Source organism: Diadema antillarum, unplaced genomic scaffold (genome assembly GCF_040938485.1).
Source record: "Diadema antillarum isolate AM-2024a unplaced genomic scaffold, OU_Dant_1.0 seq00000053_RagTag, whole genome shotgun sequence".
Classification (NCBI taxonomy): Eukaryota; Metazoa; Echinodermata; class Echinoidea; order Diadematoida; family Diadematidae; genus Diadema; species Diadema antillarum.
In genome coordinates this window covers 177,757-205,583 of record NW_027271161.1, presented here as the reverse complement: position 1 = coordinate 205,583, position 27,827 = coordinate 177,757, and the positions used below count along the sequence as shown (strand labels likewise).

At 41.3% G+C, this 27,827-nt stretch overlaps 1 protein-coding gene across 1 annotated transcript; it reads left to right on the top strand.

Moving 5' to 3' along the window:
• Nucleotides 1–24,991, top strand: LOC139725648 (zinc finger MYM-type protein 4-like; the record flags this gene model as incomplete). The annotated part of the gene is given in 19 exon segments (XM_071636739.1): nt 1–2,208; nt 2,706–2,888; nt 3,638–3,946; nt 4,644–4,799; nt 6,549–6,739; nt 7,708–7,844; nt 8,538–8,977; nt 10,621–10,695; nt 10,697–10,721; nt 11,433–11,613; nt 11,977–12,143; nt 13,012–13,074; nt 14,319–14,534; nt 15,861–16,247; nt 17,512–17,667; nt 19,378–19,591; nt 20,369–21,106; nt 22,644–22,766; nt 23,825–24,991. Coding segments are annotated over 19 exon segments (6,279 nt in total), but the record flags the coding sequence as incomplete, so codon positions are not given.
• Between the last annotated feature and the right edge of the window lie 2,836 nt (nt 24,992–27,827).

The window sequence follows — 27,827 nt, the reverse complement described above, 5'->3', positions numbered from 1 at the left end:
AAAGAGGATAGTGTTTTGGAGGAGGAGGGGAAGACAGTTGAAGTTGATAACGAAGATGACTTACTAAAGACTGATGGCGAGTCAGCAGCAGAGGAAGATGCTGATTTGGAGGAGGACATGATGGGATCACAAGATGATGCTTCTCCTGATGAGGAGCCAATACAAACCAACCCAGTTGAGGAAGTTGGCAATGAGGACAACTTGTTAAAGACTGATGAGGAGGCAGCAGCGGTTGAAGATGCTGTTGTGGAGAAGGACACAATGGGATCACAAGATGGTGCTTCCGTTGATAATGAGCCAAGACAAAGCAACCCATTTGAGGAAGTTGGCAATGAAGATGACTTGCTTAAGACTGATGAGGAGGCAGCAGTGGAGGAAGGTTATGCTGTTATGGAGAAGGACACAATGGGGTCTCAAGATGGTGCTTCTGTTGATGAGGGGCCAAGACAAAGCAACCCAACTGAGGAGACATCAGAGATGTCGGGAGGAGAATGGTTGGAAGATCTCCAAGATGAGACGAGCACAGCCGGAAATCAAGACAGTGGTGGTCAGCCAGATGCCTACACTGAGCCTGAATCGACATATGAGGGATTTAGAGAAGAAGCTCCAGAGACTGGTGAGGCCCCAGCTGCAATGTCCTCCATGAATCAAGGTTCTGATGAAGGTGAGTGGATGGAGTGTGATACTGCAAATGACTCTGCTGTAGACTCTTTGCAGGCCCAGCAGGGGGAGGGGAATGTTGAGGAGGAGGTGGAGAGACAGCCTGCAGAGCACTCCCAAGATGATGATATGATTGGAAACAGATCCTTTGGATCAGATGGACAACATTCTGATGAACCTATCACTGAGCCCATTACTGAGCCCATCACTGAGCCCATGAATTCAGAACTTGTTGACAAGCAGCCATGGAGTGAGACAGCTGAGGACTTCGAGGAATTGGGTAACTTGGAAGCAGCAGCAGTAACAACAGTATCAGAGATTGAAAGTGTTCAGGATCAAACTACACATGATGAGGGGGTACATTCTAGTGTTGAGCACTCTTATGGGAGTGTTGTTATGCAGGAGGCCACCTCGGAAACAGAAGGAACCACTCTTTCAGCTGGAGTCCCATACAGTAACAACATCAAGAAGGCTCAAGGGGTATTAGATAGTTTAGAAACGCAAGAAAGAAATGTGGGTGAAAGCCAAAATACTCTGCCAGAAGGGGTAGAATATATGCACACTGAAGAATGTGGCTCGGACAGTGAATATTTTGTCCCCCAAATTCAAGAAGTGGTTTCACTAGGCAATCTTCCAATGGATGAAAGCAATTCAGGAGATGTAGAAGACACCCCCTGTAATTATGGCTTTGAAAACTCAGAGATGGACACAGGTGGTCCTGAAATTATCGCTGTTGAAGGTGGTGCTCTTCAAAATTCCACTGATGTTGCTGAAGGGATGGAAACATCCACATGCAGCATCACAGATGAGCAGAACATGGAAACACCCGTTTTACAGCAGGGAGGAGAGAGAGGGGATGATGTGTCGGTGCATTTGCAATCTGACATATCAGTCAATGACCTAAAAGCACCAGAGCAGGACGTTGTGGCTGAGCCCATCACAATTTCTCTTGGAGAGGTGGAGACAGTAGATGCTCCAACTGTGCAATCCAATTCAGGTGCCTCTGATTCTGGTGTTGAAAGAGCTGCAGGCACTGAAGAAACTCATGGTGACCTAGCTGGAAATAATGGCATTACACCTGAACTCACTGTCCTGGCAGAGTATTCTTCTTCTGCTTCTCATGACGCTGCCATGTCTCAAACAGGGGATGCTCCAAGTGATCCCTCTGCACGTGATTCTGCTGCTGTTGACCCATCAGCTGCTGAAAGTCTGGTTTCAAGCATCCAGTCCGACGATCTTGCAATCAAGAGGGAGATGTTAGATGATGTGCTGGGAGACTCATCAGGTACAGATACGCCTCGTCCCACCTCAGTGCATACTGATACACCCCATCCCGACCATGAAGTAGATGTGAAACCCAATCTAGAAGAGCTAGACAAGGTAGTACAGGAGGCAAGTAGCAAGGATTCCCCTGTGGATGGACCCGAGGCTGTGGCAATGCAGGGAAAACAGGCAGAGAGTCGACGTAACAAAGGGAGCAGTATTACCAGTATAGTTGGCAGGCTCTTCAAGACAAAACAGGAGGAAGAGGCGAGAAAGAAAATGGAGGTAAGAATTTTTCAGCAATGCATTGGTCATCGTTTGATATTCATAAAGCAGAAATACCTGGAATTTTCTCATTGGTTTTTCCCATTTCCTTTCTTTTCAATGCCTTGTTAAAAATCAAATTGCAAGAACTCTTCTGCAAGTCTTTTATAATCATACTTGACATGCTTTGTCAGCTCTGCATACAGAGAAGTTTCATAAAAAGTCATATCAAAAAGTTCAGTGTAAATTCTCTAACCCAAATATGAAAAATGTGTAGCAATTATATTATCTGCATAGAATACTGCCAAAGGCAGCCTGTTCACCAGTCCTGATATATAGTTTAAATGATATGTATTGAAAAACTGGCCCAGAGGGCAAGCGGTTCATTAGTATAAAGCAAGCCTGCATTCCATACAACCTGTTCTCATCCCATGGTGAAATTATTCATTGTCCATGAAACTGTGGCAAACAAGCCATATTCACATGTCACAATTTTCAACTTTTCTGTCCTTCCTTAGTGTCCTCCAGAGGAAAGCCATGACCAGCCTGGGAGCGACCAAATTGCGAATGTTCCCATCAAGATCTCAGGCGTCAAGTCTCTTGCGCCCACTAGTTTGGCGTCAGCCCGGCAACAGAGGCAGGAGAAGCGACAGGCGTCGATGGACTTCATCATTTCTAACGTCACATCGCTGGCGACCGGGGTACGTTGGATACAAGTGGGGATTCCCACCATGAAGAGCAATCCCAAACCATCAATATTCTCCTTCGGTAGTTTTTGAGCAAGAGTCCTTCCAAGCAGAACATTCTTCAATTGTACATTCTCCCTTCTACAGTGGACTCCCATTATAACAAAGTCCTCGGGACTTGCAATTTTCTTTCATTAATAGTGAAATTTTCTTGTAACTGAACAAATAAACCATAAAGAACAAAGAGCAGATAATGCTGCTGCCTGAATTTTTATTTTGTTGTAACAGAAATTTCGTTGTAACCGTGTTCTTTATAACAGGATTGCACTGTATTCTCGCAGCTCTCTCTTCATTCACTCTCATCCTTCAACACTCCCCTCATTGTATAGTCCTCCCTCTCAACTGTGCCTTGCCTGACCCTCTGTCACTCTGCCACCCTGCCACATTATTATTCTGGCACTCTATCACTCCTTTTAGATAGTGCTCTTCTACAAGCGTCTGTGGGGTTTTTTTTTCCAGAAACACACCATGAACAACTAACATAAGTAGAAACAGAAATAGAACTTGCAACAAAAGTAGATTTAATTTCACAGTGAGCAGATAAAATAATGCCACTTCTGTTCAAGGGAAAATCCATTTCTGTTTGATAATCCTCACATGCCCATTATTATTACTACACTAATGATTCTCATATACCTATTCCCTCGTACAATTCATCTTTACTGTATGTGTGTGAATGTTATTGCAACAACAACCTATCTCAGGTCGAAAAGTGCAGCAAGTGTGAGAAGGAGATCAAGTCCGATGAGATTTCCTATACGTGGCAGAGCGAGAAGTTCTGCTGCTTCCCTTGCCTGGAGGAGAAGCGAGAGGTGTCCTCCAAGACGATCGACTGCGACTCGTGCTCCGCCGTGATCCACCCCAGGGCCCGCCACGCCTTCTTCCGCAAGGGTGACAGGGAGCTGCGGGAGTTCTGCTCGGCCGACTGCATGGAGAAGTCAGAGAAGACGCCCAAAATGTGCCCAGGATGCGGCAAGGATGTGGCCAACCAGGCCAACTCCATCCTCGCTCAGGTACAGGCACCTCCTCTGCTTGCTGACTTTCTTTTCATATTGCCTTGTCTTACATGAAAAATCAACCAAACACAGAGGGAGAGAGAGAGAAAAAAAAAATCCTTAGACCAGTTTTGTAATTGCAGTGATCACCATAACAAAGACCCATGTAACAATAACACGTAAATAGAAATAGAAATGGAAAAAATGGAATGAGACATTTCTTTTCCAATATTACATGGTGAGGTGAAATAACATATGCACAAAATGTTTGTTGTCTACCCTCATTTGCGTTTGATTTGATGTGTTCTTTCATATAGTTGGCTTTAAGATGCATGAATAGTGAGATTTGTTTGTTTGTTGAGATTGTAGGGATTTATTGAAAGAAGTGCTACATGACTTTGCACCAATGGAGATATGAATTTGAATCATGCAGAAATTAAGAGGGGTTGTCAAGGTGCTTGCTGGAGATGATAGTCCTCCAATTATCTTCAAACACTTTGCTAAGCAAAGCAATTAATTCTAAATAACAAAGTAGGGGCTGAATGAGGAGTGAGAATTTGAAGAGAATTGCTGTGTCCATCCCACTCTTTCAAGAAACAACAGTGCGAATCTTGTGCAGAGTAATATTGTTGTGGAGGATATTGCAAACACAGTTTTATGTCGGCAGTTAATAAAGCTGTCAGCCTCTGTTCTTATTCTGTGTGTGTATGTGCAGGTCGGGCCAGAGGGAGAATTCTTTGAGTTCTGCAAGCAGGAATGCGTGAACAGCTACGAGGAAAGCATCATCAATGATGAGAACAAGGAGCCAGAGATTTCCTTCGTCAAAAGGTTTTCGAAAGCAAGCTGCTCGGAGTGCGGCCTCGTCGAGATGGTGAGTGGGTTGGTCATTCAAGTTCTACTTTGCAAAGATTACTGTACTGTAAGTTTACAGCATAACTGCCTCTTTTGACCCATCTGCCCTACAGCATAACCCCCCCCCCCCCCCAAAGAAAAATAAAAATAAAAAAATAAAAAAATAAAAAATAAATAAATAAGAAATAAATGAATAAAAAAATAAATAGTAATCAAACAAATTTTGTCAAGTAACTGTTCAGCCTTAATAGCTTTAGACTTTTGCTCTTTACCATTTAATGTAAGTATATGAATCAAGTTCTTTGCCGTTTTGAAGTGTGCATGTCTCTTTTTGCAGCCCTGAATGATTAGATTCCTTTCATAAAAACTGATACAGTCAATCTTGCTGAAGTTGACCTTGCAGAAGTCGAATAGTCACCTAAGTCGGAGTCTTTTCAGGTCCTCTTCTCTTTGTATTCTATTGATTTAAATCCCTCTTAACCCTAAAAAGACTGGGGGGGGCCTTCGCGCGCGATTACTCAGCAACACGCAATGCTCTCGCCGCGATGCTCTATGACTTTTTTCTTTCGAGTTTCCCGCACATTTTGACACCAAATTTGTGACGCCCGGGGTTACAGTTCTGAAGTTACATAACTTTTTGTACATGCATGTGAGACCGAAAATGGCTCAAAAATGTGATTTTGTGTACAAAGTCAATACAAATTGAGTTTTATCACATGGTTCATATAAATATGCTTATTTTTACTCTCAATGGCTAAAATCAATTTGTTTTAGTAGTATTATGCTTCAAAAAGGGTCTGCCACAAATTTTGCTGAAAAAAACAACAAAAACAAAAGGTCGAAAAAACAGTGAAATACATAAGAAATTCATAAAACAATAAAATAAATAAGAAATTAATTTTGATACCGAATTTTTTTTTAAGTACATTTGCTCAGATTGCTACAAAGAATATCTAGACCAAAAATGAGCACTTTTGGAGCTTTATTTACTGATTTAGATAAAAAAGTCTGATTTCTCGCATAAATTAGCATAATTAATCAAAATAAAATAAAAGAAGACTATTTCGGAAAATTTAAATATACAATCTTGTAGATTACATCGCACACTACCATTGTGCAAATTTCCGCGGCGATCGCGCGATCCACGGCCGAGATCTTAAGGGGGGGCCCTTTAGGCCCCCCCCCAGTCTTTCGAGCTACCAAAATAGCCCAGTCTTTTTAGGGTTAAGTTGAATTTGTTCTAAGATGAAGCTATTTCTTCAGTCCAAATAGATTCCACTTAGGCAAGGTTGACTGTATAACCACTGTAGAGGTAGGTAATTCGAACCTTTACTCAGAATGATTAAAGTATCAAACCTATTTTATGATGGAGGAGGAATAAGTGCTCTAGATTTCCTTGAATATATTCAGATCCTGAAATATGTCCAACCATTATTCTTGATGCAAAAGGGGTAGTGTACTCTTGAATGACATGGTGTCTGTTTTTATTTTGTTTTTAAAAACTCTGTGATGTATTTTCATAAGATGCCATTCACGATATGTAGAGACATTATTCTTCAACCATGCAAAATTTGGGGACGTTTGGAAAAGGATATGACCTTTCATACTTTAGGGAACATAGACCTCTTCTCATGGCAGCCTCTGTCCTTAGAAGCCCCATAGTCTGGATGTATCTCTCTGTCTGTCTTTCTCATGCGCTCTTTTTTTATTAGTTTCTTCTTCTTTTTTAGTTTTCTTGCTGACATTGTTTGGCTCTTTCCCCATGAAGGTCCGCTATGAATTCTGCTACCGGGAGAAGACCCGGTCCTACTGCTCAGAGGCTTGCTTCGACGCATTCCGGATGAAGCACAACATTAAGATCCGGCGCTGCGCCGAGTGCAACTGCATGTGCTTCAGTGACACAAGCAATGGGCTGGTTGTTGCTACTGGCAAACAGACTCGCTACTTCTGCACCCAGAAGTGAGTTTCTCTTTCTCCCATGCATCATTTGTATTATATTGCATGGCAATGAATCATGGGATACAAGGAAATGTTGCCCACGTTAATGCCAGTACTGCACAAATCAAAGATGAGTGCAATATTATTATTTATTCGACCAGGTAAAGAGTAAAGGATATGTATTATACGCATTCACACAAATGCTCCAATATTGCCACAGTTTACTTTTATAGTATGAATGTTATTCACAAAAGATACAGCATATTAAGTACAGTACAACCTGGGCTATAAGGCCATCACTTTACAAATCTCTCTCTTCCCCAGACATGGACTGGCGCACTAATATATTGGCATTTCCACTGCAAACTTTAAATACCAAGAGTGATTCTCTTACAGTTACTAAGAAATTAGTTGACCGCTGTGGTAAAAGGTATACTTGTAACAGCCAAAATGCTCTTGCTAGAAGGAACAAAGACTAAAAGGAAAGTGCATTACCACTCATATTCCATTTTGTTCCTACATTATTTGAAGTATGAAACATCAAAACATCATTCTTTTGTATATCTTCAATACAGTGACACAACATCTGCTCCTGTAGAAATTACTGCGGTTTTATTTTGTCCAGGGATTTGGGTTAGGGTTAGGGCTGTGAAAGGGTTTTAGGTTTGTGTTGATATGAGGATTAGGATTATGGTTAGGGTTATGTTTGTTGGTAAATTTATGTTGGCTGAGCATGCAGATATTTCATAGGAGTAACTGTCGCAGGAGCAAATGTCATGGAACACAACTTGCTTAGAATTGTCTTGCTGAGCATCTCACAGCGATATCACGTGGGGTTTGCCGCTGATCCAGTGACTTGAGTAAGTGAGTGATAATGAGAAGGTAGATTCATGAGCAGTGAGCTGAGGACTGCTTGACCTTAAATCCACTGACCACTGACAAACTTCACCTCTCACCCCCCCCCCCCCCCCCCCCCCCCCCCCCACCAGGTGTAAAACAGCCGGACTGAAGCCATGCTCAAACTGCACTGTCTTGCAGCCTTGGAAGGACATGCTGCGGAGGGAGCCCAACTCTTGGGAGTTCTTATGTTCTCAATCCTGCCTGGACCAGCGTAAGAAGAAAAGAGGTGTGGACCGGTATCATTGTGCCCCTTTCAGGAATCAATGTGTTCATAAGTCCATTAAATGCCTGAAAACACATTTCTTTTGATTGGAACTCTTTCTTTCTATTTAACTTGTCACTATCTGTTGTTTTGTGTTTCATTTGGTGGAGTAAAAATTAGTTTCATTTGAGCCCCTCGTAGTTCGTGTTATTTTTTTTTTTTTTTTGTTCCTTTTGAGAATGTTCAAAATCTTTGTACTTGTGTGGAAGATGTTCATCATTGTGGTAGTTGTTGAAGGAATAAGATTAATCGCTTGTCACACAAAGTGAGGTAAAATGGAAAGGACTTGCAGTATTTGGGCTGCAAGATCTGCTGGCCTTCGTCTGGCAAAGCAGACAACCGATAGAATCTTATTGGACAATCCATTCAAAAGTTAGGAATTGTTTCAAGTTTTGGTGCAGGCATTGCTGGATGAGAAGACTACAACATTTTCTGACCTCATGTATGGGTATTGATGTAAATGAAATATAAAGAAAATTCAAGACATTTTAACTTTTGTAGCGTAATGACAGAGCATTTGACCTATCTATTCAGTCGACAGGGGAATAATATTTCCCTTAGTACACATGCCAGTACCAAGTCCATGGAATGTGTACTCTGTATAGAAACAGAAATCTTATGAATTCTCTAAAACTATGTTTATGTGCAATTGCCCAGACATTCCACCGATGCAGCCACTGCAGCCCATGACACAAGTAAGTTCCAATACCAACTCCAGCCGCCCAAGGTCTCCACCGAACCTTCGCTCGCGTACAGCAACCACTGCTTCCTCTACAGACACGTCCACACCGCAGCAGAAGATGTCCCAACTCCAGTCACAGGGCAAGAAGGTCCAGTGTGACCACTGCGGCAGGCACCAGAAGCCACTTTACCACCTGACGATGAGTGACCACACCCTGCGCAACTTCTGCTGCTACAACTGCGTCATCAGCTACCAGGGCAAGTTCAACGTGCCGCCGGTCACACTCCCCCAGGAGACCCTGCTCCTGCGATGCCACCAGTGCCAGCGTGGATTCAACTCACGTCCATTCGTTCTCGATTACGAAGACAAGACCTCGCTGTTTTGTGGGAAGAAGTGCATAGAAGACTTCAAGAGGGTAAGCAGAGATGCAGGCTGTTACTTTTTTGCAGTATTTTGAAGTTATATTTTGTTGTGTTTTGTTTTGCAGTATTTTGTAGTTTTGTTCTGTTGTGTTGTTGTTGTTTTTTTGTGTTGGCCCAAAATGATGCAGGTTTTTGGGAAAGTAGTTGTGAGCAGTAATTTACTACACATGTCTAAAGCAGGTGTAAAATACTGTTTGTCCACCAAAAATCCACCTTTTCAGCCCTCATGAATACTGCAATGTTGTAACAAGTTTGGTATTCCTTGATGAGGGAGCATACACTGCTTCTATAGCTCTCTCTTCATAACATCCAAATCACATGCCAGCAGTATTGTTCTATTTTTAGCTCAAGTGAGCTATTGCGATCCATCGCCCTTCGTCCGTCGTGCGTCGTGCGTCGTGCGTCGTGCGTCGTGCATCGTGCGTAAACTTTTTACATTTTCATCTTCTTCTTGAAAACCCCAAGACCGATTTTCATCAAACTTGGCAGGTAGCATCCCTAGGGGGTTAGGAACTCAATTTGATAAAATGGGCACCATACCCCACCCAGGGGGCCCCCAGGGGGGCCCAAACCCCCAAAAATTAAGGAATCTGTAAAAATCTTCTTCTCTAGAACCAGAAGTGATAGAGCTAAGTTAATACTATGAGTTAGTACATTGATGACTGTAGTTTCAAGTTTGTTCATGGCAGAATCAGGGGTGCCCCCCTTGGGACCCAGGGGAGGGGGGTGGGGAAGGGTTCTAATGGGGCCTAAATTGTACATTTTCATCTTCTTCTTGAGAACCCCATGACCCATTTTCACCAAACTTGGCAGGTAGCATCCCTAGGGGGTTAGGATCTCAATTTGTTAAAATGGGCACCATGCCCACCCAGGGGGCCCCCAGGGGTCCCAAACCCCCCAAATGAAGGAATCTTTATAAATCTTCTCTAGAATCAGAAGTTATAGAGCTGAGATAATACTATGAGTGAGTACATTAATGACTGTAGTTTCAAGTTTGTTCATAGGCAGAATCAGGGGTGCCCCCTTGGGACCCAGGGGGGGGGTGAGGAGGGGTCCTAATGGGGCCTAAATTGTACATTTTTATCTTCTTCTTGAGAACCCCATGACCCATTTTCACCAAACTTGGCAGGTAGTATCCCTAGGGGGTTAGGATCTCAATTTTGCGATACTCAGGTGAGCGCTAGACCCGCGGGTCTCTTGTTCCTTTCCTGAGTCGTTTTCAATTCAGATTGAAATTGAAAATTTACTGGCACTGCAATATCAAGATTAGATTATGTGTAGTGTTCCAACAAAAAGTTATTATTTTTCTTTCGTTTTTGAAAGACTTTCTTGCTTAGCAAAGGTCACCAGCAAAAACACAAAAGCAATACTCCTGAAAGCTCCACCCATCAGCATATCTTTTTGAAGTTGTAAGACATTCCTATCTCCACACAAAACATGGCCCTCAACATGAAGACAATTAAGGGGGGGGGGGGGGGTAAAAGACTTAATCTGTGAATATTTGAGGCATCCATTCTCCTGTCCTTTGTCTTCTCACTACTGTGTTATATATTACTGAGAATTGAGAGGCATTATATGTTTTATATATGTTTCAGATGTTTTCCTTTTCATATATATCCTTCATTTTCATGTGCAGACAAAGTGTGTGTCTATGATATGTGACCAGTGCCACCAGGACAAGATCCTGTATGAGGAGACATACTTTTGTGGTCGAAGCGAGATCCTTCTGTAGTGAAGGTATGGGAAACTATTCTTCAAACTCTCTATTTGCTTGACATTGAAGCATATGGATATATACTGTAAACATGGATTGTATTTCATGGTGTGAGATGTTTTTGAAAGATTAGGGTTTGATTTAGCTATGCATGTGAAAATACCAAGCAAATATGTATTTTTAAAACATTAAAATATGTACAAAAATACTCTCGTCGGTGCAAAAATAAACAAGTCGTGGCAAAGTTTGGTGAAAACTGGCCCAGCACAAAATATCAAATGTTTGAAGGTTTCTACTTTTACTGAATGTATCTTGCTTTACAATATCCCCAAAACTGCTTCTTACTTATGCATGAGCTGAATGAGTGTACAGTAGATGCTGGACCTGTGTCATGTTGGCAACTATTTATGTGGTATCACTGATCTGAATGCTGCCACCTTCTGTCTTTACCTTTACCATACAGGTGACTCTTGCTACAACAAAGTCCTCAGGACTGACAGCTTTTGTTTGTTATATCCAAACTTTATTGCAATTGAACAGCAAAGGATTATAATGATAGATAAATGATAATTTCGGGACCTGAATTTGTACTTGGTTGTAATTGCATAATAACTATGTTCCTTAAATGGAAGTGTACATTATATGATTTTTTATTGATGAAACAAAAGATGTTCGTATTGTGATTCTATTTTTCTGTTGCTTTGATTGTGTGGTTGCTATGGTTACCTCCTCAGGATGCAAGCTCCTCTTCAAGCAGGAGATAGTGGAGAAGCTTGGCCTGCAATGCATTGTGTGCGACTACTGCGCCCAGATGTGTCAACAGAGCAGCCAGGAGCGTTTCGATGGAAACCTCTGCTATTTCTGCAGCCCAGCGTGCAAGGAGAAATACGGGCTGTGGTTCTTCAAAGCGGCCAAGTGAGAAGGAACAAGGAGATTTTGATCCTTTCCCCCTTTTCTTTTATGTTTACCCTCACAGTTGATATTGTTACTGTAAGAGGGCATTCGAAATGCTTGCAAAGCAAATTGACTAAATCAAACTTTTAATCATGAAATATGTATGACTGCAATTTTATATTACGCAAGCCATTTCCAGCTACTTATCATTTCTTCTTTTTTTTATATGAAAAGAAGTGTTTGTTTGTTACATATTCATGTATATGCTCATTTTTTGTATTTTTTCATTCATTAATTAATTTGATGATTCATTCTATCATTTATTCAGCTTTTCATTATTCGCTTATAGAAATACAATTTTATTTCTTAATGTTTTTATTGCAGGTGCGACGGTTGCAAAAAGATGGGGACGGACCTGACGGAGTCGTTCAAGTGGCGTGGGGAGATGAAGCGGGTGTGTAATCAGCAGTGTCTTCTCCTCTTCTACACCCAGCAGGACACTCCGAACGTATCCACCCAGCTGCCAGAGTCCATACCGACGTCCACCGCAGGTAGGATGCCGCAGAGCTTGAACATGAGTGGTAGCTTGAATACTGTAAAAGTGGATATTTTCGCGCAACTAATTTTTCGCGCTTGGCTGGGCAAGAAGAGTTTCGGCTGTTTTTAATTCCGTGGAATCAAGACATCACGCACAGGAACATATGGGGAGCAAAAACAAGCTTTTATTTTCACGCTAGTTTCTGGTTGCGCGAAATGCGCAAAAATTTCAACACCGCGAAAATTTCCACTTTTACAGTAAATACGGAATTGAATGTGAGCCAATGAAATGTGCTGATCATTGTTGTATCAAACTGTGGTTGGGAGTTCGTGCAAGAATTGAAAAGTGTCTGAATTTTAAATTTGGCTTTGAAGAATACTTGATGTCTGTCTGTCCTTAAAATGACCTACGTATGTGCTTGAGTTTTGACATAAAGTCTTGAAAATATATACATAAGATTTTCATGAGATTTCAGAGATATCAGTCTCAGAATTTTGATAGAAATTCAAATTTTCTTTCCTGTTGTGGCAAATGTTCTCTAATTTTTCTTCCCAAAGAATTGTGTGAAATGAAACCCAAAACCAAAATTTACTTTAAATGGTTCTTGGAAAGTCCATTAATTTCAGTTTGTGAAATGAGCCCTGTAGGGTTGTTTGTTGCCTTGCAGTTTTACCATATTGTATCAGAGGTTCTTTGTGTATATTAGAGAAGAGGTTTGGTCTCCCCTTGGATATGGAGTGAATTTGATCTCCTTTAAACAGAGAGAGAGAGAGAGAGAGGGAGGGAGTGAGTTTATGGGCTGAGTCTTCATTGGATCAATCTTTCCTCTGTTGCATATTTTGCTGTATGATCTCCATGTTGTTCATTGTTCCCATGCTCAGACCATGCCACTCCAACCATTGCCAAGGTGATGTCGTATACTCCCGTTGAGAAGCTGGGTCCTGGTAAGTTTAATCAATAATATACAAAGTTTCAATATGAGTGTGATGGTTCCGAATATTACACGAGCGTGCAAGATTAACCGTTCTATTCAACAACGCGAAGCGGTAATGGAACCGTTAAACTTGCCCCGAATATAGTATTTAAACCATGTCACGAATGCATATTTGTTATATACAACACACGATATATGCCTGGTCTAGACGTCTATTTTGAGCGTGGGACAGCTGATTCTTCTGAGTGTCATGTGACCCACATTCATCCAATCAGATGGCAAGGATCTATACATTTGTTGTATACTACAAGCATAATTTCTTCTTGTTTAGGGGGGGGGGGGGGGGGACTTGCATTCAGCACCACAGGTATCACTTCTTGGGGTCATATGCCTGATAGAGATTATATTTGTCATTGCAACATCAGGCTCTCAATATTCCACTGCGGGGTAGAATGTGGAAGTGTGCATAAAAGCTAAAACTTAATTCTCAGAAGGGCTCAAAATTTAATTCTCAACCATATAGTATTTGCTTGCTGTACATTGAAAGGGTCTGCCCAAAAACTTGTCTGGCTGACACAATTTGCTAAAATGATGAGTTGCTCTTGAATATATTGAGATCAAGTGTAAAGTAATTCCAGTGGTAAATCACAAAGTTTATTCCTTATGCACCTTCTTGGATAATATTCAATGTTTTGATCTTTACCCAACTGAAATTGTGTTATAACAATGTTATTTCACAGATTTTCTCTCATGTCTCCGATTTAGAGTAAAATTTGGCAGTTTCTGTAGGCGTATGAGAACATTAAGCAGTTCATCACATATCTGCACACTTGCTTTGTGGTTGACATGTCAAGACAAAAATGTCTTTATTCTTATAGTTATCTCATCCGATTTGCACCTAATTGATCCTGACTGATATCATTGTAGATAAATTAATTGTATGAATTTGGAACTGTCTCTTTGTGTTTGTGTGATTATAATGAAACCTAACAGTTTTGTCTGTACATCTGTACTCTCTTCTTGAGAGCCAATGTATATAACATGTGGAGTATTGTTTTTCTTTAGTACTGAAGCTCTCTCAGAGCAATAACAAATAATCTGCATTACAAAATATCTGTGATTGCAATGGCTATTGCAATCAGGCAGAGTGATAAAGAAGAACAAAATTATATAGGTCAGCCATTGTAGATTATGTTGATTTTAAAAATATGATGTTACTCCAGGCATTTCTTACTGGTCTCACCTTCTTTCCAGCCCGGACGTATATCACTGAGCCAAAGAAGCCAAGCTCTGACAAACAGACCCAGATAACCACAAACACGGTGTACATCAAGCCGCCACCTCCCCCTCCCTCTCTCCTCCCTCCCGGCCCGAAGATGGTGCGCAACAAGATTACGAGCTGCAAACCCATCAACATCACCAAAGCAACCATGTGCCGACCGTTCGTGAAGGACATGTGCGTCGGAACAGGTGAGGACTTCCCCCATTTGTCCAAATGCAGTGCAGTGGTGGTTAGGTTCCTAGTCCACCTCTAATGGGAAAAAATGGAATACTGTAAATGTAATTATTTTATCATGATTAATTTTTCACACTTCATGGCGCAAAAACATATTCACTGGTTCATGAATGTGCGCTTCACAATTGCGTTGTACTTTAATGTTTTCATCCACTTCACTGAGAATGTGTGAATATTGATGTGCTGCCTGATTCATTTGAATGTACAGTCTGCACAGAAACTACTGTGTACACACATGTGCTTAAATAAATACCTGTATTGCTAATAGTAATAGGGCACATGTACAATCACACACACACACACACACACACATACATGCACACTAGTACCAGGGAGGCATTGCTAACGATGGGTACGATTTAACCCGTTCAAAATGTGCGGAGAAAATCACTGAGATATTTTGTGCAGATTATAGAATTTGTGCAAGTCACAAGAAGCCCAAAACATGTAAAAATTGATGTACCACAAATATTTCAGTTTTTACAGTAGCCTTCATTTGGCGGCCATCATAGAGTATCAGTGTGGGAAATGAGGAGAAAGAAGCATGGGAATTGCGCTTTCAAGAAGGATATCTTCATTGCATAAACTGTACACATTTCATCAGTTTATATCTGAGAAAGGCAATGAGTACAGCAGCAGGACATACTGTAAATTCCCTATAATATTTTGCGAGTATACCATTTCATGAATTGGAACTTGCAGGGCAATTTTGCAAGTGGTTGAATTTATGATTGAAAATAACATTGGCGTGATGAGAAAGAAGTTTTATCCCCTTTTAAGAGAAAAAGGTTGTAATTTCCCATCTTCCGGACAAGAAACAATGCATTTGTATCACAGGAGGCAATATTGTCACAAATTGTAAATTTTGTTGAGATTAGTCCATGTGTGAAATTAACAAAAAATTAAACACCACAAAGTATACTGTATATTCCATGGTATCGTATCTGTGTAAAGTTAATCTCAATACTGTAAAACAAGATATTTTCACAGCATAAAATTTTCTTGAATTGGAGCAGGCAGCCTTTCTCACGGCATGAAATTTTTTCAAAATTGCCACTGGTATGCAATACATAGAGAGTAGACTGGAACATTCATTAATCAATTCATTATTCATTTGTTCATCTTGGCTCTCACAAAATTGGCGAAAATAAAATGCACATGACTATTTCTAGTTTTACAGTAGTGTTATTGCTCTATGTCTTTATTGCATTTTACTCAGAAGCCCATCGTTGCATTTTATCCCCAACTTTTCCATTACCCATTGTTCCATCTCATTCCAGACTTCCCCAAGGTACCTGCCATGGTACCCATTCCCGTGCCCATCTTTGTTCCCGTGCCGATGCAGATGTACAAGATGCCCGTCCCGCACCCGGTGTGCGTCCCTGTACCCGTTCCCACGCCCGTCTTCATCCCCGTCGCGGCCCGGGACTGTGACCGCCTCATGTCTACCCTGGAGCAGATCAAGGCGCGCGTCCCGTCTGACCCGCTGGAGGCAGAGCTATTCATGATGGCGGCGGCGGCGGCTGGCGAATCAGAGTCCGGGCCAGATTCCCGGGAAGAGGACATTGGAAGGGATGGCCACAGGGGCAGCAGCAGGGAGCCACCCAAGATGTCCCTGGTTGACCAGGCTGTAAAGGAGTGTGGCTTGCTTGATGAAGTTATGGATGGTGAGATGACCGTGTGTTGAGTAGTCTTCCAGTAAATCTTGATGGCAATGATAATTAAAGCTGATGATTTAGATGATGGTTGTGGTGATGGCAAAGATGATGATAATGGTGATTGAAGAGAATACAGTGATTAGGTCAATGGAGGTGAGAAAAATGATGATGAAATCATTGAAGGGATAACGAAAGTGTTTGTGTGATTTTTGCCATCAATTGAAGGAGTACTTTGCATGTGAGTCCAGCTAAATAAAGATTGAATTCTTTTTTTTTAAAATTTGATTTAACCCTAAAAAGACTGGGCTATTTTGGTAGCTAGAAAGCCTGGGGGGGCCTAAAGGGCCCCCCCCCTTAAGATCTCGGCCGTGGATCACGCGATCGCAGCGGAAATTTGCACAATGGTAGTGTGCGATGTAATCTACAAGATGGTATATTCAAATTTTCCAAAATAGCCTTTTTTAATTTTATTTTGATTAGTTATGCTAATTTATGCAAGAAATCAGACTCTTTGATCTAAATCAGTAAATAAAGCTCCAAAAGTGCTCATTTTTGGTGTAATTATTCTTTGTGGCATTCTTAGCAAATGTACTTGAAAAAAAATCGGTATCAAAATTAATTTCTTATTCATTTTATTGTTTCATAAATTTCTTATGTATTTCTTTGTTTTTTCGACCTTTTGTTTTTGTTGGTTTTTATTACAAAATTTGTGGCAGACACTTTTTGAAGCATGATACTCCTAAAACAAATTAATTTTAGCCATTGAGAGTAGAAATAAGCGTATTCATATGAACCATGTGAAAAAACTCAATTTGCATTGACTTTGTACACGAAACACATTTTTGAGCCATTTTCGGCCTCACGTGCATGTATTAAAAGTTATGTAACTTCAGAACTGTACCCTCAGGCGTCACAAATTGGGTGTCAAAATGTGCGGGAAACTCGAAAGAAAAAAGTCATAGAGCATCGTGGCAAGAGCATTGCGTGTTGCAGAGTAATCGCGCGAAATGTTGTCAGTCTTTTTAGGGTTAAAATGATCTTATTGTCACCTTCTATTTCATATGAAATACAATTTGAAATATCAGTATTAAGCACTGTATAGGTGCTACTTGTTATACTAGTGTAATGATGATGATGATTATGATGATGATGTTGATTCTGATGATGATTGTATCATTATTGTCATTGCTATTGTAAGTGTTATTTTCATCACCATCATTATGAGTATGATCATGACTATGATTATGATTATGATACATGTTGGATCATGCAGATGTTGGTGTTGATGAGCTCCTGGCCAGCCTCTCCTCCCCGGACGTTGCTGATGACATCCTGCTTCTGGACGACGACGATGACGATAACGAGAGTCAGGAGGAGAGGGAGAATCGTAGACTTGAGGAAGAACTGACCGATAAACTCAGAAATCTAGGTCAGTGAAAGTCAACGGGAAAAAAAACCATAGTTCCCATATGCCTGCAGAACTGGCAAGTTTTGTTCTAAAATGGGCATGTATGCGTAAGAAATGTGTGAAATAATACTGTGACGATACAATTTCAATTTGGAAAAGAGAAGAATGTGGAACACTAGCAAAATAGATTCGCAGGAAGTACTACTGTCTCAGACCTTACCTGATTATGTTTTTGTTTTTGTTTTGTTTTTGTTTTTTATATTGATTCTTATTTTGATTAATTATTATTGTGGAGAAATCAGGCCACCACAGCATCCGATACTTCTTTCTCATTCTGTAAATATGATTCTTCTTCGGCAATTGTACCACAGGCAAAATGGTCCAAAACTGTAAAACACGATATATTCGCGGCATGAATTTTTCGCGAACTGGAGCCAATGGCCTTTTTTGTGGCATGATATTTTTGCGAACTGCCACTGGCATTCAAAGCATATAGTGTAGACGAGAATTTTCGCATGCATTTTGGCGCTCGCGAAATTCGCGAAATTGAAATGCAAGCAAAAATTCCTTGTTTTACAGTAAGTCCCAATTCACAAAATATTATTGCCAAGAAATATTTGGTACAGACAGTTATGAAACACCTGTAGATTTATTTTTATGCCTCCGCCAACGAAGTGGCCTGAGGCATTATGTTTTCGGGTCGTCCGTCCGTCCGTCCGTCCGTCCGTCTGTACGTACATCCGTCCCGTTTTGTTTTTGTCGATATCTCAAGAACCTTGTGGTGGTTTTACATCAAACTTGGTATGAGGGTATATCCTGGGGGGATAATACTTTGTTTGGATTTTAGGGTCACGGGAGCAAAAGTCAAAGGTCACAGGTTATTTTGTGAAAAAAAAAGGTTGAAAATTCATGTTTTTCTCCATATCTCGCAAATGGTTCAAGGTATCTTCATGGAACTTAGTATATATGCTTGTTCCAATGGGCAGTGATTATCTAGGGAAGTTGGGGGTCATGGTTCAAAGGTCAGGGGGTCAAACGTCAAGGTCAACTCCTCAAAATATCACTACTTTTCTTATATTTATGCAATGCCTGAAGGTTTTTTTTTTTTTTACTTGATGTATGCATGTATTACCCAATATATATTTTGTGGGAAGTTTCTTGCCAAAAGGTCAAAGGTCAAAAGGTCAAAGGTCAAGTGAAAGTGCTGAATTGCACTTTTTCCTCCATATCTCAAAAGTAACTCAAGGTATCATCATGAAACTTACATATTTATGCATGTTCAACCTAACAGTGATTCTCTTTGGAACTGTGTGGTCAAAGGTCAAAGGCCAGGTTTAGATAATGCTATTTTCCCATTTGATACTGAAATTATACTTTTTCTCAATACCTTGAAAATTACTCAATGCATAAACTTATAAAAGGGTCAAAAGTCAAGTAAAAATCATCAGTTCCCCAAATACCTGCACTCTGACATTTTAATCATTCATCAAATTGAACCTAGTTGTTGGAAAGTGAACATTCAGCACATTTGTGGCAAACCTGTCATTTTAATATTTTGCCAATTGTGTGAAACTGTCATCACACATTGTCAAGACATTGTACTATAGACCTATTAGGAGAACCATGCATTATGGCGGAGGCATATCAGTCGCCGTAGTGATATATCTAGTTTGTTTCATGGTATATGTTCATGGAATAATTGCCCTTCCAACTCATCTGCGCTGAATGCAGGGGACATCCCCGAGTCGGAAGGAGTCCCACCTCCGCCCATTGCCACCCCCAGAATAAAGCGCATCATACTGAAGAAGAAGAGGCGCAAGAGGGGAGTGAAGAGGTCCAAGAGGCCGAAAGAAGTCAAGGGCGGTGGCCCCCAGCAGGCATCACAAGACCCCTCCCTCCCTCTGCGCAGAAGTAGCCGCTCCACTAAGAAGACCAAGTATTTCAGGTGAGTCTTCTCCCTCCACTCGGCAGTATTTATCTTGTGAATTATCTCGGCAAAGTTTTTGTTATCCATCCAAGCGTCCAAGTAGTAACATTACAATCTTTTTACGCTGGTCTTATAACTTTGTTGTTGTCGCCAAACCTAGATGTGTTGTCCTTGTATCTGATGCTTTAAAAAAAAAAAAAATCTATGGCTTGTAACAGTCAAAGTTCTACATAATATAACTGTTTTGTTAGGTGTTCTAACGATTTCATTATGTTAGCAAGCCTTTAACCTCATTTCTATTTTCTTCTCAGGAGCATTTAATTTTTTTTTGTGTGTGTGGTCCGTCATTTTCTAATTTTTCTAGATTCCCCTGCATAGTAGTAGTGATAATAATATGCACACTTGTAACCCGCTATATTGATCATGAATGTATGCTTATTGAGCGGCTCATTGAGCAGAGAATGACAGATGAGAATATGAAGAGATATATGAGATATTGTGGTAGAGCCGCACCAAATCAGTAAGCAGTTCTTGTTATATATAGAGTATTGTGTCTAAATAAACCCAAGTTGTGCTCTGGCAGACACAACACTTATTTCATAATTTCATGAGAACTGCCAGAGATATGCCTTGCTATGTGTTGTAACTTCATGGTTGTCTTGTCAAGCTTGTGCTAGGGAGATGAATCTGAACACCTTGTGAGAGAAATAATTCATCTCATTCAATGACAGCAGAGATGGAGCTTGTGATGCTAGTCTTAAGATATTGTTGCCATGACTACTTAAATCATCTTAGTGCCGGTGAGGAGAGCCAGGAAGAGGTGGACGAAGACGAGGAGTACCAGCCAGAGGAATCTTCATCAGATGAGGAGATCGTTGAGATGGAAGATGAGATCAGCCAGGAGGATGCTCCACCACCAAAACCCATGGGACCGCCTCCGATTGACGAATCCTGGGTGACTGCTGGGCAGGCGGCATACAGCCTTTTTGTTCACAGACACAACAAAGGGGTAAAGACACCGGCCATGCGGCTCCAAGCCAGCATTCTGGAGTGCCCCACTGACATGCTCCACCGTGGCCTCATCATGTTCGTGCGCCATGCCCGGCGGCCCGACATCGACGAGCCATACCCCCCGGAAACCATGTTCCTGCTCTGCCTGTCCATCCAACACTTGGTGACCAACAGCGGTCGCATGGAGAACTTCTTCGTCGGCCCAAACTTTGAGCAGTTCCGCCTCTGTCTCCACCAGACTCTGGAGTCGTGGGCCCCCCGACTCCACCCCCAAAGCGGCCTCTTGCTCAACTCCCGCATCACGGAGGAGATGATGTGGTCTGCCCAGCAGCTGGGGGCCCACTCGCCCCAGGTGCTCCTCAGCACCATCTTCTTCTTCAATTGCAAGAACCTTGCCATGAACACGGTGCAGGAGCACTCAGAAGTGGCCTTCTTCCGCATGCAGAAGCACGTGAAGAAAACTGGCCCTGGGAGAGAGCGTGCATATGTCATTCGTTACTTCCCTCCAAAGAAAAAAATCAGGTTGGTAGGCAGCTCTTTGCACTATGTCTCACTTTCACTCTCTCTTTGTCCTTCCATCACTTTGGCTCTGCCCCCCTCCCCATTTTTTTGCATAATACATAGGTATACATAAGATGATGAGTAGTTTTGGAGTACAGTGGAAACTCAATATAAAGAGATCTGATATAACAAAGTACTTGATATAACATACTTATTTCTCAGGTCGCAATGAATTTATTTCCTTTGTTTTGTCTTGTTTACTGACTACTGATATAACAAAATATCTGATACAAAGAACAAATTGTCATGGTCCCAAGGATCTCGCTATACTGAGTTTCCACTGTATTTTGAGATTAAAAGTATAGGATAATAAAAGTTAGTATACTGACTTTTATTCCAGAAGGATCCAGGCTAATCAGACTTCTAGGACAACTTGGCCCTATCAGATAATTTATCAGATAATATATAATTCAATCATTTATCATTGATTTGATAATTTAACAGATAATAATTTAATTCCAGAAGGATCCATGCTAATGCGGACTTCTAGGACAACTCGGCCCTATATCAGATAATTTACAATATTTGATATGTAGGCGAGCGTTCATTTTGTATGTTCACCAAAGAGGTTCTATTCTAGAACCTCTTTGATGCACGTGTTGTATCAACTTAGCCTCTAACCGCTTCCAGCCAGAATGCAAAGCACTCCCATAGTACAACTGTACAATTCAGAACAACTCTGCCCCGCTGTCAGACTGAGGCCGAGTTGTCCCGAGTCTGGGTTAGCCTGACCCCAATCAGGTACTAGTAAGTTCTGAGATTGCAACTCCAGTGAACCTCTTTGGTTGGACTGATTCTAAAGTGTGTTGGATATTAAGCACAGTAATGCTGCTGCCAATGAACCTGAACAAGGGACCTTAAAGGTGCATGGTCCCGGTGTTTTAGTCAAATGCATACGCGGGCGCACGGCGCAAGTTTCCTATAGAGACCTACGCTATCGACTCCTCTTTGGCGCTTATGCTTTGGCCCACTTCCCCGAGTCCGAAGAAGTCCGATCCACTGTAGTCAGTGGTCCGATCACAGTTCGGCTCATGGTTCGGCTGAGGGGGATGACAGCTTTAGCAAACTTCTTTTGTGATGTCATAATAACAAGCGCATATGCATGCACCCTGGCATTACTACAGACTGCGCGATATGCAGAGAAGACGATGAAGGCAACGTTACTTAGCAACACCTACGCACTTTACTCTTGATGACAGCTCAACTTCGGTAATCTTTGTATCAATGCTAACGGTGATCGGCAGTATCATCAACAGCTCCCTCTACACTACTGGGACTATGCACCTTTAAGATGTGAGTCTGTGATGTTATCCACTGAACTACATCCTCCCACCTTTTCTTCCCCCTTTTTTTCCTTTGTTTGAAAGAAATTAATGTCATTGAACTGAACGGAAGTGTTTTTATTTGTTCTTTTTTTTTTAATCACCAAAACTTAATAGTACCAATATGAATGGAACAACAAGAGAGTGTCATGTTTTCTTTCAGATGAGGATTCAAGTGAAGCGCCAGGCCCGAGTCGACGGAAGAAGGAGCAAGTCCTTGAGAGGTTGGACCAGAGTGAGAATACGGAGAATGTCCTAAGGTGTCCCGTCAAACTCTATGAGTTCTACCTCTCCAAGTGGTAAGGACCCTGCCCCCGTGACGCATGTATTCTTCTTCTGTAGGATGTGGAATTACACCCCTACCCCTCTCCCTTCCTCCTCCTCCTCCCCCACCTTTGTGTCAGTTGCATTTGCAGAGTCTGCCTTTGAAAAATGTTATGGTTGTTTGCAAAAATACCTTCCTATAGTTTGCACCAAGAACTAGTGTACCATCAACCTGTTTGAGTGTTCACCTGCTCATGTGGCCAATAAATTGTCACAAGAAAGCTCTGATGTTTTAAAGACCAACGTGTATAGTGCTGGCCTGTTCCATGCAGCCAGCAGCCATTTACATTGTCTCCAATAGTCAATGTTTTATCACACACTATGGCCCAGGACTCCAGGGTGAGATGAGACTTGGGGCCTGTTTCATGAAAAGTAGTGATTGATCTTATGCTTGATTTGCGTGACTCGTTGAATTGAGCGCAAGTTCAATATTGAACGTAATTCCTTGTTTCATAAAGACACTTGTGCTTGATTTCAAGAAAAGTCGTGCGTAACTTTCAGTAGATTGAGTGTTACTTGAGATTAATTGCAATGTTGCTTATGAAATGCAGTTTGCAATTAATTGCAACTTACGCTCAGTCTTTATGAAACAGGCCCGGAGATCTGATAGCACACCGAGTTAGTTTTCTCTCAGGCAGTGCATTTATAGCGGTGTGTTTTTTACCTACACCTCAAATGTGACCAATAACAAAAACCAGAGAAAGATGATTATTTTCTTTTTTTGAGTGATTTTGGAGTACAACTTTAATCTATCTGATATTTGTTTCCCTTGGTTGGTCGCTGCAAACAGCATTTTACTTGAATAATGGAATGCACATAAATTTTTGCACAAAATACTTCTTACCTTAAAATCTCAATGTATGCCTGCAAGTGAATAAAATCCAAATTCTCTAAGCCTGAGAGATTCTACCATGTCGAGATCTATCAGCCATATGAACAGTTGGTAGACTTTGCCAGTGTGATGTGATGAGTATAATGCTGTAAAATCCCTTTTGGTAACCCAATCCCCCAAATCTGCTTTGCTCCTCTCTAGTCCGGAGGCGGTCAAGATGCGGAACCAGGTCCTGTACCTCCTCCCGGAGCACTCCTGCGTGCCGGACAGCCCCGTCTGGTACTCAGCCACCAAGCTGCCGGACGAGGAGATGTCCCACATGCTGCACCGCTACGCCATGATCCATGAGGTCCAGACAGCGTGGAGGCTGAAGGAGGAGAAGCTGGCAAAGGAGAAGGATGCAGCCCCGCCCCCCTCCAGCTCCAGCCACCAATCACAGGATGCCGCAGAGGAGTCAGCCACACCCATAGAAACTACAGTGCCTGGTCAAGAGTCGGGGACACAAATTTAATCAACTGACCAATTGTCATCACTTGGTGGAAAATTTTGCCAGCTACTCCCATACGTACTGAGTTAGGGGACAGACTGAAATCAAACTCATCTGGAGCCAGGGAGCCATAGTGGAATGTTAATGGAAACTTTTGGTACACTTCATTTGTACTGCAGGAATATCATCAGACTGTCCGTAGTATGAATGAAGCTGATGGGAAGCTTGTAGTTCACATCCTTCCACTGGATATTGATATACTTTGGATCACAACTTTTTATACTTTTTTTTTTCTTTTACCCTTCTTTCACCCGAATATTCAAATTTAAGTTTTGTAGGTTCTTTGCATACCCAAACAGTTATTAGAGGCTAAGGGAGGTACTCCAAAGACTTCGTCATTGATATGTGAAAAATGAAATAGCCTTTCAATTATTCTTCGGAATTCTTTTGAATTGGTAGATTTCACTGTAATATTTCTGTGATATGATAATGAACTTTGAAATTTGGCTGGTCAAATTTTACCTGGAGATTCAGCGCAGGGATTCTCTAAAGTCGACTGTGCAGTGAATTTGACAGCAAATCATGCTGTCAGAATTCTTGTGACAAAAGAAAAACATTGCATCGTTGAATATTTATTCTGCCATTACCTCATGTAAATACTGTCAAATTTGTCCTGGTGGGGATGTCCTGTGTGTAGTGCTCAACTGTTGAAAAGGGTATATATGCGGTTACTACAAGCTTCCCCCAAGAGAGAAATTGTGTGTGATAGACCTTGCATGTAGTGGCCACCTCCTTAGAGTGGTCACCACCTCAACCTGCCTAATATGCCTCCTGTGGGTAATATCACACTGGATTGCAGCCCCTTACCCCAGGTTTAGTTTGATTTGTAGATGTAGTAATAGTAACAAGCTGTGATTACTGTTGCACATGTTTCTGCATCTCATATGACAGCGGGGGGGGGGGGGGGGGGGGGGGGGGGGGGGGGGGAGAGGAATTAAGAGCTATGTGAAACTGAGAGTCAAAGAAACCACACGCATGAGCACAGATTTTTCCCCCAAGTCATTCATTTCTGAGATGATTTAATTACAACATGGCATGACCTTTCATTTTTACATATGTTAGCAAGACATGCATGGCGTCAATTAATAATATGAATACAAAATTAGTATAGTAATATGAATTGACCACCAACCTGTCAGTAGTGGCCTTGGAAAAGAAGTATGGGGGGGGGGAGAGGTCAGTATGCCAGTTTGAGTTTGTACTTTGTGCCTGTATCAAAATAATACCCTAGCTCTAGGCCATATGTCTTCACAAACACTGGCAGCCATTGATAGAGCAAAAGTAAAAGGATTTTGAAGAGCAAATATGGGTCGGGGATTTTGTGAAGTTGCGTCCGTTGTGCAGTCCTGACTGGATCATTTAAGATTAAACTGTAGCATCTGGGCTTAACTGTGTTAATTATGAGGACGGTTTTGTACCTTTATCGAATGTTACCTGGATGACTCAGAACCTACATGAATTAAACAGTAGCGTTTATCAAATTACAAAGGCGACAATCTAATGTAACCACATTCTGAACTTTTCTTGGTCTGAGATGGCAGACTTAATTATTCATGTATCACTTTGGACATGCCCAGGTTTAGGTTTGTTTAACCCTTTCTTTGCCAGGGACTTTGGACAGTGTGTACAACTCTATAGCTTATTCTGTACCAGTCGGCACTCAAAGCACACAAAAGATTAAGAAGACGGGAACACTACAGAGTGATGTCACCGAATCTTCAAAGCAAATGACTCTTTTAAAAAAAAGAGCAAACAAACAATAAACAAAATGCAGTAAGTACAAGATAGGTCATATATATGATTCCTTCTCCTGAAGCAAGGCAAAGTCTGCATAAGAAATTCTTTATTCAGGAAAAAGAAACGAATGAGAAAAAACCCAGTTCCGAGAAAGCAGTGACATTCCTGTTGAATTTGCATGCCGTGTTTGCAATCAACAAACCTCAGCCAGTCTCGGTGAGCTCTACGTATGTGGATGAGCCTCTTCTCCTTCTTGGCTTGAATTGAGTAGAGTCGAGTCGAGTCAAGTTTGTATATTTATTCTATGTTGCCGCCACTAGAAGAGTTCAATGCTTAATAAGAAAGCAAACCATGTAACCTCTTTCTTTTCAGCCCTCCTCTAGAGGACAAGGTAGCATGATGCCTACCAAAAAGGCACTACCACTGCTGCCACCAGTCTTGAACCGAGGACCTCATGATTTAGAGTCTACCTTCTAATCCACACAGCCATAAAACTGTATGGACTGTACAAACTAGTTATCAGCTCATTTTAATTACCAGTAGTGTCATGCTACACCAAGGCTAATCAGCCTTATTTTCTTTCTTTTTTTCTCTTTCTTTTTTTACTTATGGAAATTTGAATTCAGAAATGCTCTATATACAGGTTATGATATTGTACTTGCATCTCTGTAGACTTGCAAATGCCAGTAATGTTTGTAATAAAATTCATTCTGTCCTTTTGAAAGATCATGTGTTTGAGTTATTCTTTTGTTAGTGTGTGCTATGTAGTGATGTTTGATGCTCTATGTGTCACACAGAAATGGGATTAAGTGTTCATGTTATTAAAGCTAGGGGCAGTGGTTTCCCCTCCCTTCACAATATTCTTCGTTAGGACACTTAAACGATGAGGTGGCTCAATTTTAACCCTTTGAGGATTGGCTGATTTTGCTACAACATGCATTTCCCATAGACATTTGCTTGAGTATACTTGGGACTTGTCCTCAATATGTTAAATGATTGCCAAACTTTGCTGAGTGTGCTGTATAATGATTCAAATAAATGTAAAACTAGCAGACACTAAACATACAGGAGTTTTGCCTCACTGCTGGGCAGTGTGACGCTTCCTCGGTAGAGCTATTCAGACCAGCATCTCCAGATGAATCAGTCCCGAGCTTTCTAAGAGCCATTGATGGGGGTCTCTTTTGCTTAATACAGTGGACTCCCATCATAACAAAGCCCTCGGGACCAGCGGTTTTATTTCTTTATACACGTATAAAAATGTAATTGTAACCAAACAAATGAACAAGAAAATTACATAGAGTGGATAACGTTGTGGCCCTAATTTTTACTTCGTTGTATATAACCGGAATGTTATAACCGTGTTCCTTATAACGGGAGTGCACTGTTCTTTCACCAATGTGTCATAATTTTTTGAGAGGGCGTTAATTAGAGTGAGATTTCGTGCCCCAAAATTAAATGATCACACTCTGAAATTATGTTGGCCTATGTAGGCTATTGGATAGTGATGAGAGTTGATAACCTAGAATATTTGATACTAGATGATCCATCTTGAAGAAATATAGATAAATCATAAAGATAAAGAGGACACGTAGCCAATACACAACCATAGCATAGTGATGTAAAATTATTCTGGAAGCATAATGGAGATAGGGATCGGGGAAACTGCTGCTGATTATTGGCCATTGGCCTGAGAATTGAACACTACCTTTCCTAAGCAAGTTTTCATAACAGCATGGCCTACAACATGTACAACTTTTAGCTAGATATCTGTTCTGTCGTGTCGATATCTGTGAAATAATGAGACGATGCTACTTCAGAGAGAGAGAGAGAGAGAGAGAGATATGTGCACAAACTAATAAAGTCATAGTAAGTACATTTGCGACAGAAAGGGAAAACAAATGTCCGCGCTTGTGGACGGGG